The sequence below is a fragment of the Poecilia reticulata genome, linkage group LG14 (genome assembly GCF_000633615.1).
Source record: "Poecilia reticulata strain Guanapo linkage group LG14, Guppy_female_1.0+MT, whole genome shotgun sequence".
Lineage (NCBI taxonomy): Eukaryota > Metazoa > Chordata > Actinopteri > Cyprinodontiformes > Poeciliidae > Poecilia > Poecilia reticulata.
This window is the reverse complement of record NC_024344.1, coordinates 16,394,947-16,413,770: the sequence shown is the minus strand read 5'-3', so window position 1 is coordinate 16,413,770 and position 18,824 is coordinate 16,394,947. Positions and strand designations below refer to the sequence as shown.

Sequence of the window (18,824 nt, the reverse complement as noted above, 5' to 3'; positions counted from 1 at the left end):
AAGCAGAAGCGGTGGTAAAGTCAGCAGTGTCGTTTTTTTTTTTTTTTTTCCTCCGTGTCAAAAGGATTGTGAAATATGTATAACATGCAATATCGGTCATGTACCATCATAGAACTATTAATATCTGTATAGGCCCAAATCTTCCCATCAGTACATCCCCAATTGTTTCATTACACAAATTTAAAGCTAGGAATGCATGATATTAGATTTTGGTCGATATCTGTAATGCCGATATAGTAAAACTCATTTAGCCGATGACCGATGCAATACCGATTTTTTTTTTTTTTTTTTTTTTTTTTTTTTTTTTTTTTTTTTTTTTTTTTTCCCCTCCTGTACCCACTTCCTGAAACTTTCTGGCTTTCTCTGTGAATTAAAATACTGCATTATCTTTGTCTAAATTTTAAAAGATAATTTAGTATAATGCTAAATGCAAATGTTAAAAAGGAGACTGAAAATTATGTAACACTTTCAACTTGTATTGTATCAAATTTATTAATCTGCTCTAAGACGATGCCAACACTCAAACTGTGCAAGTTTGACATGGTGCTGTGCTGCAGGCATCATTGTCACTGGTTAGTTGTATAAAATCAACTCCTTTTATATTGTTGTTTTGATGGAATGTCCGATATAAAATTTTACAGCCAATATCGGCCAATGACGATAACATTGTGTATTCTTAACTAAAGCATTTAATTTTCCTTCCACTTCACTTATAGGCAACTGTTTTATTGTGTTATTTATGATGACAATCAAACAGCTTGTGGTTGTAACTACTAATGGGGTGTGAATACTTTGGGAGGCCCAGTATGGGAGTGACAGCCGTAATCCACCTCAATGGCCTCCATCCCTCCTGATCCTCTTCCTATTCTGTTTTTTTTTTCTCCCCCCCACTTTCAGATGACTTTCTCGTTTCCCTTCCCCGCCGAGGAATGAAAAGAAAATATAGGTCAGCTTTTATGGGAGCAATTTGACACATGACACAAGCCATGCACATCACTTGCTCAAGTCCTGCTTTCGTCTGCTCGCTTTTATTTGTCTATAATAGAAGCTCCACAGTTATTCACACACTTTTATTACAGCTCTATAAGTAGCTGGCGGAGGCTTGCCGAGTCACAGGGGGCGTGGGGACCCAAGAAATATTTTCAGAACCCCCTGGTGTCTGTCTGCGCGAGGTTGATAGTATGAGCCGCCTGGCTTAGCTCCACAGGCCTGCCCAGCTGGCCCTGCTGCGTCTCCACATACCCAGCTCTGTCTCTTCTCATGCCAGGTGGGGGCTTGACTCTCTATCACAAAGCCACCAGGACACAGAGATGAATACCTGTTAGCTAAAACCAATTAGGACTCGGAGTCACCAGTTTATAACTAGCAGAGTTCCTGTCTGGATTTGGCTGTCGGGTCAAGTCGACCAGCAGCTTCACAGAGAAATAGCCGGCGCTAAAAAGCCTCCGCGGGGGTTTGTGGCTTTGTCGGAAGTGCCTGCGTTCGGTGTGTGTGTGTGTGTGTGTGTGTGTGTGCTGCTGGGTTTGATGTCACGGCGGACGTCAGGCTGCTGTCTGTCGGGTTTCATCTCCCCCCGCCTCTGCGCTGTAAAGCACAGTCAGCTCAGGCATTACCATAGACTGACCTTTGCCGCTACGCTCCCCGCCGCACCGTTTTCTGACATTCAGGGGCGCTGTGGGGCAGCAGGAGGGCACCGGGGGCAGTCTGCTGCATGTGTGGGGTTTTTATGCCTGCAATGTGTTGAGGGATGTGTGTATACTTGTAGGCAAAATGAACTTAGAATTTTATCACGATATTTTGTGGTGCCTTTTGTGATTACGATAAAGATTGTGATGAAACAAAAGCCAGATTAACTTTTTTTTTTTTTTCATTTGTAACTGTGTGGCTCATAGATGACAAACACAAATGCAGTTCTTGAAAATATAAGATTATCATGATGGCGGTTCTGATTAATCATTGTCACCATAATTTCCAATTAATGTTTAAAACCCAAAAAACTGTCCGTATTGTCGGGATTTATTTTTCTTTTTTTTTTTCTTTTGCATTTTCTCAGCTTTTTTCTTTTTTTTTTATGAAGGTGTCGCTAAATAGCAATACATCTAAAAAAATGACTAAAATCTGTAAATATGTTCAGTTTAATGATACCAATCCTTCCTCTTTATGTGGCTGCTGTTCTGAAGTAGTGCATTATAAACAGGAATGTTTTGAAGAGCAGTATTTGTTTGTGGGGTTGTAATTGCTGTGACGCACAGCTACAATACAATATTAAAATATCATAATTAAAGTTGAGTATTACCCCCTAACTCGTATTAGAAATGGGTTTCCTCAGGATGCCGCTTAATTAGAAGAGTGTGATTAATATCACTAAGCTGCACAAAGTTGCTGCATTTAATCATATTTTTTAATTTACTGTTGATGCTCTTGTGGAGCAAACGATAACATTTTTGACCATACTGTTTGAAATATTTTGAGACATTAAATCAGATTTTCACGATAAATGATAAACGATGCGATAAATGCATTTTTTCCTCAGATTGTCGGTAGAGACGTTACCATTTTGTATTCCGTCCCAGCATCATTTCTGCTCCGCGACAATTTTTTTTTTTTTTTTGTTTGTTTTTTTCTCTTTTGCTTCTGGAAGCTTTGAAAAACAGACTCTGATCCGTCTGATACTCCGCTCTCCTCCACCCCTGAATCTGCCTGTTGTCAGAGAGATTGCTGTTATCTTTTTGCGAAATCTTGGCAACCAGATAAACGAGTGCTGGAAATCCTGCCTGCTGACATCAAGGCTCCGTACCTAAAAACCCCTCCAAGGCTGGAGGGGGAAAAAAGAATAACATATCAGGCCAATTAGAGTTAATGCATGGTGACGCGCCGTATCAAGGGCAGGGATCACCGCCATATGGCCGTCCAGGCTGAAGCGGCAGAGGATCAGGGGAACGGAGAAGGTGACGCAGCACCTCTAAGGCTCCCAGATCCGTCTGAAGACAGCAGCTCCGCCACCCACTGCTAACCACCCACCATTTTCTCCCTGCCTCCCCTTTGCCACTGTGCCCCTGCTGCACCCCGAGGTGCAACGCCCTCAGGTATCTGTGTATTACTGGCAGCTTCATTAAGCCTTGTTTTTCTTCTCTCACTGGGAGGATTTAAATGAGCTGTCATCCTGACCTTTTTGAGCTCTTGTTTTTTTTTTTTTTTTCTTTTAGAGCCACCCGTCTTTCAGTCTTGCCACCTTTCTCTCCGGCTTTGTCACTCTTTCCTCCTCTTGTCTATCCTCCCTGCGGGTGGGAAGACACTTTTAAGCCATCACCCTGCGGCAGGCAGGCATGCCAAGGTTGTTTTGTTGGTAATTGCCTCTCTCATAGAAGCTTTTTGTCTGCGCACACTTGCCGCCCTCCTCTGATGCCACACAGCTAACGGGGAGGGCACGGACTCTGTAGACTTGATTTGCTCCCTGACTGTTCTCCCGGTGCTGATTAAGCAAGCATCTGTTGTGTTTGGAATACAGCGGCAAGCCAAGTGGAGCATGGCTAACTATTCCCCTTTCCTTCCTGTACAGAGTTATTGTACGACGTGGCTGACATTTATAGGAGCTACAGCTGTCCTCCTATTTTCCTGACATTAACTCCACTGCTTTTATGTCCCTAAAACAAAGGTCTCTTTTAGTTCTTGAGATCCACCAGGTCTTTCAGAAATATTCTCTCAAGCAAATGCAAACGTTTTCCGATCCTAAAAATGAAATCCAAATGCATAGAATCTGCCCTTTAGAGGATTCCACTGTCTCTGTGCTTTTTGCCAGACACTTCCTTACTGTTGATGATCTAATATTGACACATCACCCACCCATATGTTTAGGGTTGTTGACCAGCTGGAACAGAACCTCCGCCTTGGGCCTAGCTGGATATCTGGGAAAAGAAATTCCGTTTTGGCCTTTCAGCCACATCTTTTTGTCGCATCACTGAAAACGGTGGAGATATGAGAGAGCTCCATGTTGGCATTGTGTACATAAGAAAGCAGATTTTTACGGTCTTGTGCATTACAGTCTGAAACAAATAATGCACCAATACATCAACATATATGTTTTGGCACAATTCTCAATCGACATGGTGTTTTAACTTTAGATTCTAATACATTATTTAAAAGTGTCTGTGCACACAAATGAGCGTCATGTTTAATTCCCAACAGGAAGTTTGGTTGTTCTGAAGCAATCTGATTGGCTGACAGGTTTAGCGTTGTGCTACACTGCCCCCTCCTTGTTTGGCATGTTTAAAAAAACATTGAGGCAGATTCGTGTGGGTTTATGTGGATGAAAACTCTCCTGAGATGGACGCTGTGGGTACAGTATTTTTAAAACGACGTGGAGGAAATATTCGTTTGACTGCAGACCAGGCTACTTGTGGATAAGTCTCGAGCTTTTTGCAGCTTCCAACAAGTTTTCTTCCAGTGTTGCTCTGCATTGAGCTCCATTCATCTTTTCATTGGCTTCCTTTTTGAACAAAGGCATCACCACTTCATGATGCTGTAATGTTTCATGATGGAGATATTTTTGGGTTTGACTGGAGGCTTGAAATTCTCATAAATGCTTGAATTTCAAAGTAGGTGTTTTTAAGGTTATTTGTACTTGAAACTAGATATTTGAAGATAATAAAGACACATACACATTTTTTTTCACTTCAGGCAGTGAAGTGATTGTTTTAAGTCAGAATTTCCAAAATTATTTCTCTTTGTGGGAATATTTATTAGATTTTTTTTAACTCTCCTAGACCATTGAGCTGTGAGAACATGGTTGGTGGAAAGCACCAGTGGTGTGAAAATTTACCTTCAAAATGCTTAGAAAGTTCTTGAATTTTACTGTGGGAAACGTGTAGCAACCCTGGATATAGTGTTAAGTTTTCCAAACACTCGTACCGTTTTAAACCTCACCTAAAACCTTTATTTTATTGATTAGATGACCTCTAAAGGAAACTGGCTCCAGCAGAATTTATTGAGGGGTGTCAAAGTTGAGGAGGGCGATCACAAATGCACCGAAACCAAATATATATCCACTGAAGTCTGTTGAAAATGTGGAAACTTTGCCGGACGACCTACCTGAGTGAGTGATTTCTCCTGCCGTGGTCTGCGCCGGGTGCAGAGGTAAAGCTCTGGTAGCGGGGTCTGACTAGCTTGCATGCAGGGCGAGTCGAAGGAGAAGGCGGGGAGACTGGGTCGATTTAAAACAGCCAGTCCCTCAGGCCCAGTCTGCCCGTTTCACTTCAGCTGTTTGATGTTTAATTGAAGTTGTTATTGGCTTCAAATGTCACCTTACCTGATGCTGCAGGTGTGAATCAGTTTCTAATTGAAAGCTAACTATGTCCTCCCTGGCCCCGTGCCTCCAGGGAGCAGCTCCAGACTTCTATTAGTCCAGACCCAGGCTCTGTATCGCCACGCACCATGTGCTGCCTCGCAGTTATGTCTGACCTCTACCCCCTCTCTCTCCCTCCCTCTCTCTCTGTGCAGTGTGAGGAGAAGTGCGTGTCCCATGTTGCATTAGTGTCTGTGTGAAATGCTGGCCTGTCTGCCAGGGCCAGGTGACCTCCCCCTCCAGCTTCTCCCCCACACGCAGATGAACACTGGACCGCAGAAATGTAAGTACTGATCTCAGGACACACACAAAATTACAATCTCAATGCAAGCAGATAAAATTCCACATCTCCAGCTCTTTTTTTTTTTTTTTCACTCACGGGGGAATATTTTTGTTCTCCTCGAGCGCAAATCTGTCTTCAAGGGAAATTAGGATGAACTGCGCCATTAATTTGCTGATGAACTAGCTCCCCGCCCCTCTCCCTCGTCCCCCGCGAAGACGTGTCTGTCACAACAGCGCGGCCCTGCGTGCTTTACCAGAACGCAGCCGTCGCGGCAGAGTGTTAAACACAGCCATCTCGCCTAATTTTCACCATCAGGAAGAGTCGGTTACTGTCAGACTTGCAGACAGATTGCGGCTGAGTGGTTTTGCCCCGCTGATCTTGTAATGCGAATGAATTTAAGATGCAATCTGCTGCCCTGGTTTAACAGCAGACTTGTCAGTGCCTGCCAGCTGAATTAAATGTGTTTGAGTTTTACTACCCGACTGCTGACAAACTAGAGACTTTTGAGCATTGCCAACCAGCAGTTAAATGGAGAAGTTAAGGTCACTAAGAGCAGAGGCTGACTCTTGGTGAGTGGTGAATGCATAATCAGAACAAATGAAGTGTTGAAGTTTTATTTTGAACTGCTTGCAAAACATACTGCTTTTATGGTTTAATTTCTATATTATGACAGAGTATTGGGGCCATGCTAAGGAAATATTAACCCTTTCATGCATATTGGTCACTACAGTGGACAGCTGTCCAAGTCATTTTCTTGTGCTTCTTGTGGATTTTTATGTTATAAATGCACACAGACCACTGAAGTGGACGCTAATGCATCATAAAATACAGTATCAACTGCTGGTCATCAGCTGCAAATGCAAGAAATAATTTTAGTTAAATCCAATATGGCTGACGGACAAAAAACCCATGCCGACCGACCCGGTCCTTCCTTCTACTGTAGAAGACACTTACAGGTAAAAAAAAATATTGTGACATCAGATAACCCCTAAGGAACAATACTACTGATGTATTTTTCAAATAACAACTTTGTATTTGGAGAAAATTACAATTGATCACCTAAAAAAAAAAAAATTACAAATATTTTTTTCCTACCTTTAATGCCATAAAATAAAAAAATGTGAAAAAAATCCTGACACAAAGTATCATAATTCATGCATGAAAGGGTTGAAATAAAATTACAAGAATAAAATTGTATGAGAATAAAGTCACAACAATGAGAACAAAGTCATAACTGTATTCTTGTGATATTACTTTATTCTTGTGCAACTTTGTGTTTGAAATATTATGACTTTATCCTTATTATTTCAGCTTTATTTGTGGGATATTATGACTATTCTCGTAAAACTGATGATTTTCCTGAAGTATCAATTTATTGTCATATTTTTTCGGCTTTATTTTCACATGACTATTCTCGTAATATTATGAGAGCCATTCTCTTTTATTCTTTATTTTTTCAAAGTATGGCCTTCGTCATTATATATAAACATATATTTCATCAAAGCGTCTGATCATATCACAATAAAACCAATATGATTGCGATCCTTTACGTTTTCCAGCTTCACTGTATCACAGTCTCCTTTTTTTCCCATCCAAGTTTTTGAGTGGAAGCTCAGTCCCAGCCTGACCCATTTCTATTCCATTCCAGCATTTTTTTTTTTTTTTTTTTTCCTGAAATGCTCCTGCTCATCAAGACTGTAATTTCAGAATCACAGTAATCAGCCAACCCCCAGGAGATCAGCGAGCATGAGGGAGTCTGCTAAGTGCCGGCGTCTGTTGCCTCTCTCAGGCAGCCCTGTGACACGGCGCAGCCATCAGCCCAGACTGTTTCTCTGCTCTTTCCTCATTTCTGACACACCAAGACACATCTGAGCACAACTGGAGTTCATTTTGTTTTTTCTTGCCCAACACTGTAATGCATTTACGTGATGGAGTGAGAGACGCGAGTAGCACGGCGATTCCAAGAAGTGCAATTTCGCTCCATTTTTCTGTCCCTTTTACTTTTATAATGCTCTCTCCTTTTCATCTGTTCTTCAAACAGATGCTGCTACATGAAAAGACACGGATCCCGTTTCATTCGCTCTTAATTGTTTTATCAAAGAGCCAAAGAAAAATTCGGTTCACTCGGAGCTATTGTGCGGCGTCGGACCCAGCACCTGTAGCTCACGTCCGCTGTGTTAGCATCTTCATTCTCAGTCCACATAACTCAGTCTCTCCTTGGTACAGATGTATCAATACCTACAATGTAACCATTACAACCAATTCCAGGGATAAAGTTTCCAGTACCCCAGGATTTCAAAACTATTTTAGCATTGACCTAATGCTAACCTTTTGACCAACTGGTAACTCTGGATTGGATCAATCAATTTTATCTATAAAGCACCCTTCATACTAAAAGCAGCTCAAAGTGCTGTACAGATCAATAAAAGCAAACAAAAACAATTACCCGCTCCAACCCCACATGGAAAAAAAAACAACTGCATGAAAAATGCACAGACTAAGCAGAAATGATTCAGTTCAGGAAATACATTTAAAAAGTCGAGTCTTGAGTTGCTCTTAAAGACGGCAATGTTTTCTGCAGGTTTTCTGGCAGACCGTTCCACAAACGGGGTCCATAATACTGGAAAGAAGCCTCACCATAAGTCTGTTCTGACTCTGGGAACTGTTAGTCTAGTGCCAGAGGACCTCGGGGTTCGCAAGGGGCTCATCAGCTCTGCAAGATAATACGGTGCAAGACCATTAAGACATTTAAAACCACTAAAAGAATCTTAAAATCAGTCCTGAGACGTACTGGGAGCCAATGCAGTGATTTTAAAACGGGTGTGATGTGAGCCTGCCTTCTGGTCTTGGTTGGCACTCGAGCTGCAGAGTTTAGTAACAGCTGAAGGCTGTGCAGGTTTTTAAAAAAAAAATTTTAAGGGAGACCAGAAAGCAGGGTGTTACAATAGTCTATATGGCTGGAAATAACTGTCAGTATCAATATTATCAACGGAGAGAGTAGGCTGAACTCTGGCTATATTTTTTTAGATGATAAAATGCATCCATCCATTTTCTTCCGCTTATCTGGGGTTGGGTCGTGGGGACAGCAGCTTCAGAAGGGAGGCCCAGACTTCCCTCTCCCCAGCCACTTGATAAAATCCTGTTTTAACTATTTGTTTAATATGTGTAATAAAAAGTGAGTTCAGAGTTGAGAACGCCCAGGCTTCTGACTTGGTTTGAAGGTTTAAAAGATGCAGTTTGTATTTTTGAATAATAATGTCCTTCTGGTAACTTATCTTTTGTCCTGGTTGAGCAGGAGGAAGTTCTGTGCTATCCAGGTCTTTATGTCTGAAATGCAATTAAAAAGGTACAGTGATTGGCTGGGGGTCGTCCTGACACAATGAGATGCATAGCTGAGTGTCATCACCATAACTGAAGCTGATTTTTATGGTTCCTAATGACTCCACCAAGAGGCAACATGTACAAATTAAAAAGTAAAGGACCTAAAATAGAGCCTTGGGGGATGCTGTAGTTAACATCATGGATCTGTGAGGATCAGACACTGTAGGGATCATAAGTTATGTAGGGATTCACCTGTTAGGTGGGGTGTCTGTTGATTAGAAGGGTCTTACAGACCAAAATTCTGGCCGTAATGGAAAAGTAACAAGAGGAAAGCGGTTGTTTTAATTCCTGTTTGAAGTTTACCACAATCCATGTTGGGGACACAGCCAATGTGGACGAAGGTGCTCTGTGTAGAGTTTCAGCTTCTTTTCTTTTTTTTGGTCGACACACAGAACTTTGACTTTGATCTTGAGTAAAAATGTTCACCTCAATTCTTCAATGGACTTGGATTACTTTGGAATTGTGGTAAAGTCTGATGCTCAGATTTTCATTAAACCAAGATTTTTAAGACTCGAGGGCAAATTGAGTTTTATTGGAGCTCACCAGGTGCTGTCGACACTTGGAAATGTATAATTTGCTGACATTATATATAAAAAAAAAAATTTGGCTGAGATTCCCTTAGAGAGGGCAAATAACTAGGTAGTAAGACGAGACATGATTCTCATACAGAAGGGAACATTGATTCATAAACATGTAGGCACAAAAGATTGCAAGGTTTAACAATGTGCTCTTTGCTCAGACTTCTCATCTCTTACTCGCAGAGAAAAATGTGTAAACCAAAACTGCCAGCAGGTTTTAAAATGGACTGAATCAGCAAATGAATCTTGTTGTTGAACCCTTTCCTCTAAGTGCTCCGCGTCTCTCAGCCGACCAGCCGGCCTCCTCTGCTGCGACTGAATCTGGGGACGCGAGAGTCGTTTAAAGTTACAAGCTTGCAGGTTGCTGTCAGAGACAAGGCCAGAGCAACTGCTCTATTTATCATCAGGGAGTGACTGTTAACAGATGATGGCTGTAAAGTGTAAAGGCTGTCGGAGGAGTATATCAAGTGAAGAAAACAGCCCATTTTCCTCTCAGGAAGACTCGAGAGCCTTGAAGTGGCTCTTGTTCCTCGGTTCTTATAGGCAGAACAAATGGAACGCAGCTGGGCCGCTTCTTAGGCACTAATCGACAAACTATTTTTTCCCTTCTTGGTCTTGTTTATTTATAAAGGTTATATTGCTCTATTGGTATCGGCTTCCTCAAAAGTGCAAAAAGTAGGCAGGAAGAGGTTTCATGTGAAATGCCCCCTCCTCCTCTACCCACAAACAAAAAAATACCACTTGTCTAATTTGACACAGAGCCTTCAGTTCTAATTTCCTGCTCATGTGCGAAAACTGCAATTTCCAGCAGCACGAGCTCCCGCTTCCCCGCTGCTTAAACCTTTCTCAATAAAAACAGTAGTTTGAATAAAAGAAACCCTAATTAGTGCCTGCTGACTGTGCACTTGTGTTCCAATCAGCTCTCTAGCAGTGGGATAATTAGCGCTTGGCCAGAGTGGGCCCTTTTTTCCCCCGCTTCCTCCTTGGCAACGTACTTAGCTGGAGATCTGAGAGATAATATGCTCCATGCCACTAGCAGTCACCAACATGTTTTCCCCCGTATTCCTCATTAACCTTCCCTTCATGCTCGTAGCTCTTCAAATAATCCAGGTTTCAGGTTATTTCTAATAAGCTACATTTGTTTGGTAGAGGATATATCGGCTGCCGACAGACCTTGCCAACACAAGGTCTTAAGACCTTGTGGTCCTCAGGTGGGAAGGACAAAGCTGTGCATCATCAGTGTAGCAGTAGTATCAGAAGCCATGGGATCGGATGATTTGACCCAATATTGTGATGACTTAAGTCTTAATTATGAAACGCTCAAGATGTTTTGTGACTTGCGGCAGATCATGGCGCTCTCTTCCTTCTCACTCCCATCCCTTTCTTCTGCAACACACGAGGCGGCGGGAGGTTTTCACACCATGCGGGCTTTGTCAGAATCCCCGACTGTGGTTATATTTTCCAGTAAAATCAGCCCTGTATTTATTCAGTCTGTTCCTGTCACAACGAGACATCATTTCCAACAAGATCATTAATCATTCCTTGTATTTGACAAGCGAAACCTATCCTCAGCATGTCTGTGTGCTTGTGTGGAAGTGTTCATTTCTCTCTGTTTGCTTAGCCTGGCATTTATTCCGTGACAGACAGACACTGGGGCTCAACGATGGCGGGTGTCAGGCTCCAGCTTCTTGGCCCGGACCCCTGCATTAATGAGGGTGCCATCAGTGGGCTGAACACTTTGTTTCAGTGGAGCCTCCCCCCCCATGTGCGTGTCTGTGTGCCGCCCCATACCAGCCCCCACACATCACTACCCATTGTTTCCTGCTCACAAATAAAGCAGGAATTAATCAGCCGATTGGCACGACTACCAGCTCTGCTTGGTCCGTGCCCCTCACTTCAGCCGCTTTAGCTCTGAGCCTCATCCCACGAGGTTAGTCCTACTGCTGAGACTGAGACTGAGCCGAAGCCCTCGATCACATTAACTGCAGACTTCCGGCAGAATCTCACATACTTGATTTATTCCCATTTCTGCACCAAAGTCAGGTGACTAATTAGCTGTGAAGAAATTAGTTTTGCCTGGGCTAATTGTACCTTCTCCCCTGGTCAGAGGAAAAAAAAAAATTAAAGGCAATTGTGTCACAGGTGTAGTTCATATTTTTATTTGTCATTCTTGTAACTGCTTTGAAAAAATACTACTTTGGAAATGTGAACTATGGACATCCAGCATCTATGATGCTGAAACATGTTTAGCATTGAGATGCTGTTTTAGGCGTGAAAAGGCTCGATGGGCGAATTCGTTTCTGCACAACTTTAACACAACTGTGGTCTTTTCCAGCGTCTCGTCAAGATTGTTTTCTGGAGCAAAAGTTAAACCCCAGTGGTCCAAGAGAACCAGCTTCTCAATTCATAAAACTGGGAAAGTAATAGCTTTTTTTTTTTTTTTTTGCCATTCCTCACCATCAATCAGTTAATACTGCATGTTGATCATTATTCTCTAATGGAAACTTGATGACCCCAAGTAGCCACTGTTTGGTGCAGTTCCCTACCAAAGAACATTGTGCTCTCTGTATGCATGGGGGAAAATGTATGGACCCATTAAACAAGCTGGAATATTGAAAAGTCCATTAATTTCAGGAACTTTATCACTAAGTGAAACACATTTTTAGATTAATTGCACACAAACTGGTGTTTCCCAGCCTTTATTTCCGTTTACAGTAATGAGAACATGACATTTAAAATTAGAATATTACTTCAGATCAATAAAAATATGTATAATACAGAAATGTGGGTTTAATGAAAAGTATGCATAATGCCAACTTAAAGGTTATTTTAAAAGGTAGTTTTAATCTGACAAACGAACCTCGTCATATATGACTGTATGTGGGTCATCTTTCAGCCGGTCACTAACAAAATTAGTCAGTTTCCCACCACATCCGTCATGCATATCATTTCTTCCTCAGACACAGTCAATAAATGGAATTTCCTAGAAAATGTGACCAACTTGCAAAGTTTACTTAAGTACAAAGTAGAAGAAATGCTTCAGCCACCATTACTTTGAAAAAGGTTTGTAAAGTTACCAGTAACTGTACGATTACGGGATTGTCCTTTGAGGAAAAATATAATCAAATCAAAGAATGTAAAATCCATCTATTTTTCACCATCTAATAAGGTAACAACAATGAATTTTATCGTTCTGATTATGCTAAAATTGGGCTGGTTGTGCATTGGAATCTGCTCAGATTTAAAACGACGAAGAAAAAAGCCAACAGATTAAATTGATCATTTTGACATGTAAACCAACTACTTTCGTGGCGGCTGTTGCCGTTTTTGAACAACCTCACGCCCTCCCACATTCGCAAATAGGCAATCATGTTCACATTGTCACTCTGGCATTGTTAAATTTAGTCACAGTGCTTAGCAGGTGCAGCAGAAGTGTGTGTGAGCCGAGTCCTAGGAGGTGTTCCTGCACATCAGAGACGCTGCCTCTGTGTCTGATTAGTTGTCTGCTGTCATGGAGGGGCTGCTCTCTGCATCTCTCTTTCACTCTGTGTTCTTTTTTTATTTCTCCCTGTAGCAGCCACAGGGGACCATTACTGCCTCTCTTCTTTGTTTGGTTTGTGATTCACCCACTACATGGCAGCCCACCCTCAGCACTTATTCTTGGCCTGAATGTGTCAATTAGACCCCAGTAATGGCTTTTGACCTGAAAGCCACCAACAACTGTACTTTTACTGGATTTCACTGGAATCCGGATACGTCAGCTTTGATATTTTCTGCTGAGAAGAGGAAAAACCCCTACCTCATCTACATCTGGTGATCATGCCAATGGGAGCTGCTGGTTTTGAGGAGAATGCCATTACACTCGATTGCTTTCTAATATTATCCAGTGAAAACCCAGTGCAAGCATTTGCCCTTGAAAATCTGTTTTAATTCAATTTCAGTACAAATATGTACACATTTTTAACCATTTCCAAATCGTTAACGGGGGATTCGGGAAGCTTGTGGAAGAACATGCTCCAGTCAGATGAGGCCAAATTTGATCTTGTATAGTAGAAATCTCCCTCTGCACATTGACCTCAACACCCTGTCCATATGAAGAAACGTGGTGGAAGAACCATCATGCCACATGGAAGGACAGAATTTGGCAGGGTTACCTTGTGTCCTTAAAAAGTCTTAAATTCACACAAAGAAAAGTTGGGCTTAAATACACTAATCACTGCTCTTAAATGTTGTGGCAGGCCTATTTAATCTTACATATTCTCATACATTTTTTGTTTTCTCATGGGATTTTACTGCTAGGTAAAAGTTAGTCGCACACAGACATCTTCATTGTCCTATATCTAGAAGTGGCAGTAGCTAGCTGCTAATACACTCCTGTGAGCTAGCTTTTTTTTTTTTGAGTCTCGTGGATGAGTACAAATTTATTTCCATTTTTTGCCACTAGCTCGCTTTGTCTAGCTCAAAAGAAAATATCTTAAGTGAGAGAGGTCATAACAGTAAAACAGCAACACCTCTTGGGATGTTTAAGTGTCTAGAAAAAACGGTGACAAGGAGGAGAGTCGGAGGGAACGGCTTTATGCCTTTTTAACAAGTTGTAATCTGTCAGAGTAACATTTTTATATTATGAAACGGTTTTTCTTCATAAGATTTAAAACTTGTCTTGTTTAAATGAGAAACTAACGAGAAACTTTGGTTTTAACGAGTTTTGCATCTCTTTACAACGTGAAAATTTCTCGTTGGGAGATGCTGCACATGAATTTACCATAAGGCTAGGTACATTCAGGGGAAAAAAAAAACGTTTAAGCTTGACGATATGAGGCTTTGTCTAGGTAAAAACAAAATATCTTGTTTAAGTGAGAGAGGTCACTTAAACAAGATGTAGAGAGCATATGGCTCTCTACAGCGGGGGGCTGTAGAGAGCCATATGCGGTGCCAAGAGCCACAAACAGACTGCAGACGTTTTTGCTATACTTGGTTGTAATGCATATTTATAGTTTTTTATGTCTTAAATTTCATTCAAGTTGATATTAAAAATGCTTAAAAAGGCTTACATTTGACTTGCTGAAACCTGCAGATACTCTGGTTCATGTGATGCATCATTTATTATGTTAACGATTGTGGTAATAACATGACAAAATGTGAAACGGATCAATAATTTCAGCTAGATTGAATTGTCAGTTTCATTTTGCCTCCCTTGTTTTTTTTTCTTGCCTTCCTAACTCCATCTATCCTGGTTCTCCTCCTCCAGGGGACACCACACAAAGGATGAGATCAGCTCCGTTTCCAACCCCTGCAGAATTGGACGCATATGCTAAGAAGGTTGCCAACAACCCCCTCACCATCAAGATCTTTCCCAATAGTGTCAAAGTCCCCCAGCGTAACCACGTGCGCCGCACTGTCAACGGGCTGGACACGTCGGGCCAGCGCTACAGCCCTTACCCCCCCTCTCAGGCCAGTGCGAAGACGGGCCTCCTCGCCATCATCAAGGCGCCCTCGGTCAAAGGCGTCCTGAAAGATTTCGACGGTAGCCGGGCTCGCTTGCACTCTGAAGTCAGTATGAACCCTCCCACTGGACCCTATCAAGTGGCTTCAACCAGCACTTTAAACCACCACCCACCTCTGCCCAGCCTGCCCCGGCCCCAGCACAGCTTGACCCACCAACAGCAGGACCTGCCTCAGACTTTACACCTACCCCTTTCTCAGCCGCAGGCTCACACTCAGAGTCTTAGACACCCTCCTCCTTTGGCCCTGCACCCTCAGGGGCCAAGTAGACTCCAGACTTTGACCCAACACCCAGCCCTCGGCCACCCGCAGGGCCCCCCCGCAGTCATGCTTCAGCAACAGCTGCCGCCTGGCCCGCAGGCGAGCAGAAAGCTGCCGGATGGCGACGCGCCACCTAACGTTACCGTCTCTACCTCAGCCATTCCACTCTCGATGGCCGCCGGGATGCACCAAGTCCGGCAGGCCGAACTGAGCAGCATTGTGCATCAGCTCAACCAGTTCTGCCAAGCGCGGGGCCAGGGCCCGGGGGTCAACTCCATGTGCGAAGGCCACCTCGCCAACCCCAGTCCCATCAGTCGCAACCTGCTCATCAGCGCGTGCTCCAGGGTCTCCATGCACAGTAACCCGGCCACGCCTGGCTTTCCCCCACCCAACTGCGTCATTGGCCCCCAAGAAAAAGCCACTGCTCCGATGGGAGCACACCCCCCGCCCAGCGTGGCCGGTTTGAACCACTTGCCTTCCAACCACGCTGACCCGCAGCATCTGCAGCATCACGTTCACCCCCAACCGAATCCGCTCCAACACACCGCCCAGCAGCAGCAGCAGAAGATGCGCTCCTGGAACCCCCATCAGCTGACCCACGTCCCCCATATTCAGAACAGCATGACGCACCTCTGCAAACAGCCTTCTAGGGACCCATCCTTCCAGTTCAAAGGCATGGGCTACCCTGGGGAAGTGCTAGGCGGTCAGCCGTACTCGCTGAAGCCTCCGTTGGACCGGCCCACCCCCTCCCCACCTGTCAACAGTAACATGCCCGGCCCCATGGCCCACTACCCCAACAGCCACTACTTCCAGTCCCACATCTGGAGCAGCAGCATCCTTCCCACACCCAACAGTGACAGCTCGGGGTCTCAGGACGTAGCCATGCCATTCCACAACGCCGGCCCTGGAGGGTGTACCACGCTGGACTGTGGGCCCCCTGGGGCTCCCCATTACAGGCTCGCAACAAGCTCTACCACGTCCTCGTCCGGCCAGACTAATCTGATGCAAACGGCAGATTACTTGGGTGGGGACTTCCAGACGCCCTACTTCCGCGATCAGAATCTCGGGTTGATGGGCAAGATGCACAGGCCCCCTCTGAGCAGGGTAGGTCCAGAGGTCGGAGATGGCAGAACCGCTCTCATCCAGCACCCAGGGTACAGATAAGCTATGGCCTTGTCTCAACAACCATTATCAAGCCCCCTTGTTTAGTCTTAAGAAAGGAATCACAAGAATAAAACTCAACAGATAACCTAAAGGACATCAAGTATTAAAGAGGGTAAAATAATATATTTAACGCGGAACAATAGTTTTTTTTTTTTTGTTTCTTTGTTTCATCTTGCAAGTGATCAATTCCTTGATTTTTAGTTTTGCTTTTTTCTGGCTCCACAGGTAGCTATTATTTCCTGAAGAGTGTGTGTGTGTGAGGGCGTGTACGTGCGTGCGTGTGTGTGTGTATATACACACTCGTAATCCTCTCTGCTTCTTCCTCGACCATACATTGAATTTCTGTGCCTGGATTTGAACAGATTCCGTGTTATCTCTACTTCAGATCCGTAACGTGACTTTTCTTATGCATGTAAGAAAGAAGTAAGTTATCGCTCACAGAAAAATGGCGACATCAGCTGATATTTTTGCTTTTTTTTTTTTTTTTTTTTTTTTGTGATTTTTACAGGACAGTATCAGGAATCTTTTGGCTGTGACTGGTTTAGACTTCACTTTGGTGGTGACGCTAAAATTAAGTACAATCACTTCCATGCAGAGAAAAGGAGACTGATGGGAAAGGGGCTACAATAACAAGTAGGATACATGTCAGCAGAGGTTTTTGTTCTGTTAATTTATTTGTATAATAGGACTACTACAGATGAACTCCTTTCATTTGGTAAACGAAGCATGTAATCAGGTTGTTTGTACATTATGAAGATAAAGCGGGAGCAAATATGACAAAAAAAGCCAATGCTCTGTTCTGCTTATAATGCTGCAGTGAATTCAGGTAATTAAAAAAAATAAGCCTTGTTGCTAGAGCCACATCTGGTGACAAGATTCAGAAATACTAAGGGCAGAAAATAATGAAAACCGTTTCCCTCCTCTACCTTTAAAATGGCCAAAGTCAGGTTGATGAAGACACACCAGTATGAAATTGTGCCATCACATCTTTGTCTACTTTTCAGACTTTTTTTTCCTTTTTTTTGTAACAAAATGTATTACTTGAATGTCAAGGCTCTTCGTTTTGCAGGTATCGAAAGGGATCTGTCGGCTTTATGGACACTGAAGAAGTTTGTTTCAATGTGATGCAGAATCTAAAGCCAAGGCGGGCCTTTCTAACCTCCCGACCGGGTTAGGAACCGAGTCACATGTGAGTTGCTACTGATGCTGATGTGAAGTCTGCTCTAATAGACCAAATTGATCACTTGCAAGATCGTTCGGAGGGTAAACGAAACCGGCATTTCGGTTCGACGTGAAAAACAGCAAATGCATTGTTTATTTTCTTGTACACTGGCTTACCTACTAGACTACTGTAACTTTTAATGATTGTGTGTGAATGCTGCCGGCGCAGTTAAAAATGAGCGTTGGCGTGTGTGCGCAAGTGTGTATGCGTGTGTGTGTGTATAATACCACAATGACACCTATGTTTTGTTCACCTAACTCCCTAACAGCCCTTAAAAAGCCTTAAGTGTTTGGTCCTTGGACTTTCCTTTGACAATGAGCATGGTTTTAATAAAAAAAAACCCAAATAAAGGAGGAGGGAAAGGACATACAGAAACAGCAATTTCTTTTTTCTTTTTGCCTTTTAATTTGAATGAAGATTTTTTTTTTCTTCCATCGAGCAATTCCTTAGATTCCTTATGGTTGGAAAGCAAGAAAAAGGAGGAATATTTTGTAATTATATATTTTTAGCAACGTGTAGTTACTGAGCTGTAACTTTTTTTTCTTTTTTTTTCCAGTTTCAAAGCTTCAGTTTGCAGTTGTGACTATTTATGATACTTGATTTGCTTGTTATTTAAAATTTATTTTCCTCTTTTGTTTCTTGTACTATTGCTGTGAAATGGAAGAAGGTCCACGAGGCTTTCTTTTGTCATTCTGTACGACAGATAAGAGGCAAGAGCGTGAGAGTTGTGCTACTCTTTTTGTAATATTGTAATAATAAAATAAAGTTCTAATTTATGCTTTGAAATGTGTCGGAACTGTCATTTGGACGAGTCGGGCCTGATTTGATTCGCGTTTGGGATCGTTTTCGTGGATCAGGGTCTCTCAAAATTCAGTGTTCCTGAAACTCAGAGTGAGGACCACTTAACCCATTTAACAGTCATGGACCACGCATCTTGGTATATGATGCAACCTGAAATTAAAATATTAGACTAATATTAGTCTTTGACGTTTTCTTTGTTCATCCTAATGAGAAGAGTGGTGCTGTTTGATAAATGTGACTGGCCACAACAAACTCCATGAACATGGACTTGAAGATCTACTTGGGTATTTT

General features: G+C 42.7%; 1 protein-coding gene across 3 annotated transcripts in view; it reads left to right on the top strand.

Moving 5' to 3' along the window:
- The window catches only part of fam222ba (family with sequence similarity 222 member Ba), a 47,564-nt gene extending 29,046 nt beyond the window's left edge, over window positions 1-18,518 (top strand). For 2 of the 3 annotated variants that reach the window (XM_008428082.2, XM_017308649.1), the window contains exons 2-3: window positions 5,497-5,624; window positions 14,832-18,518. In XM_008428082.2, coding sequence (XP_008426304.1) covers window positions 5,543-5,624; window positions 14,832-16,510 — 1,761 coding nt within the window. In that variant the 5' untranslated portion in view covers window positions 5,497-5,542 and the 3' untranslated portion in view covers window positions 16,511-18,518. The remainder of the gene's footprint in view (window positions 1-5,496; window positions 5,625-14,831) is intronic. The other variant, XM_008428083.2, reaches the window with a different exon arrangement.
- Window positions 18,519-18,824: the final 306 nt, after the last annotated feature.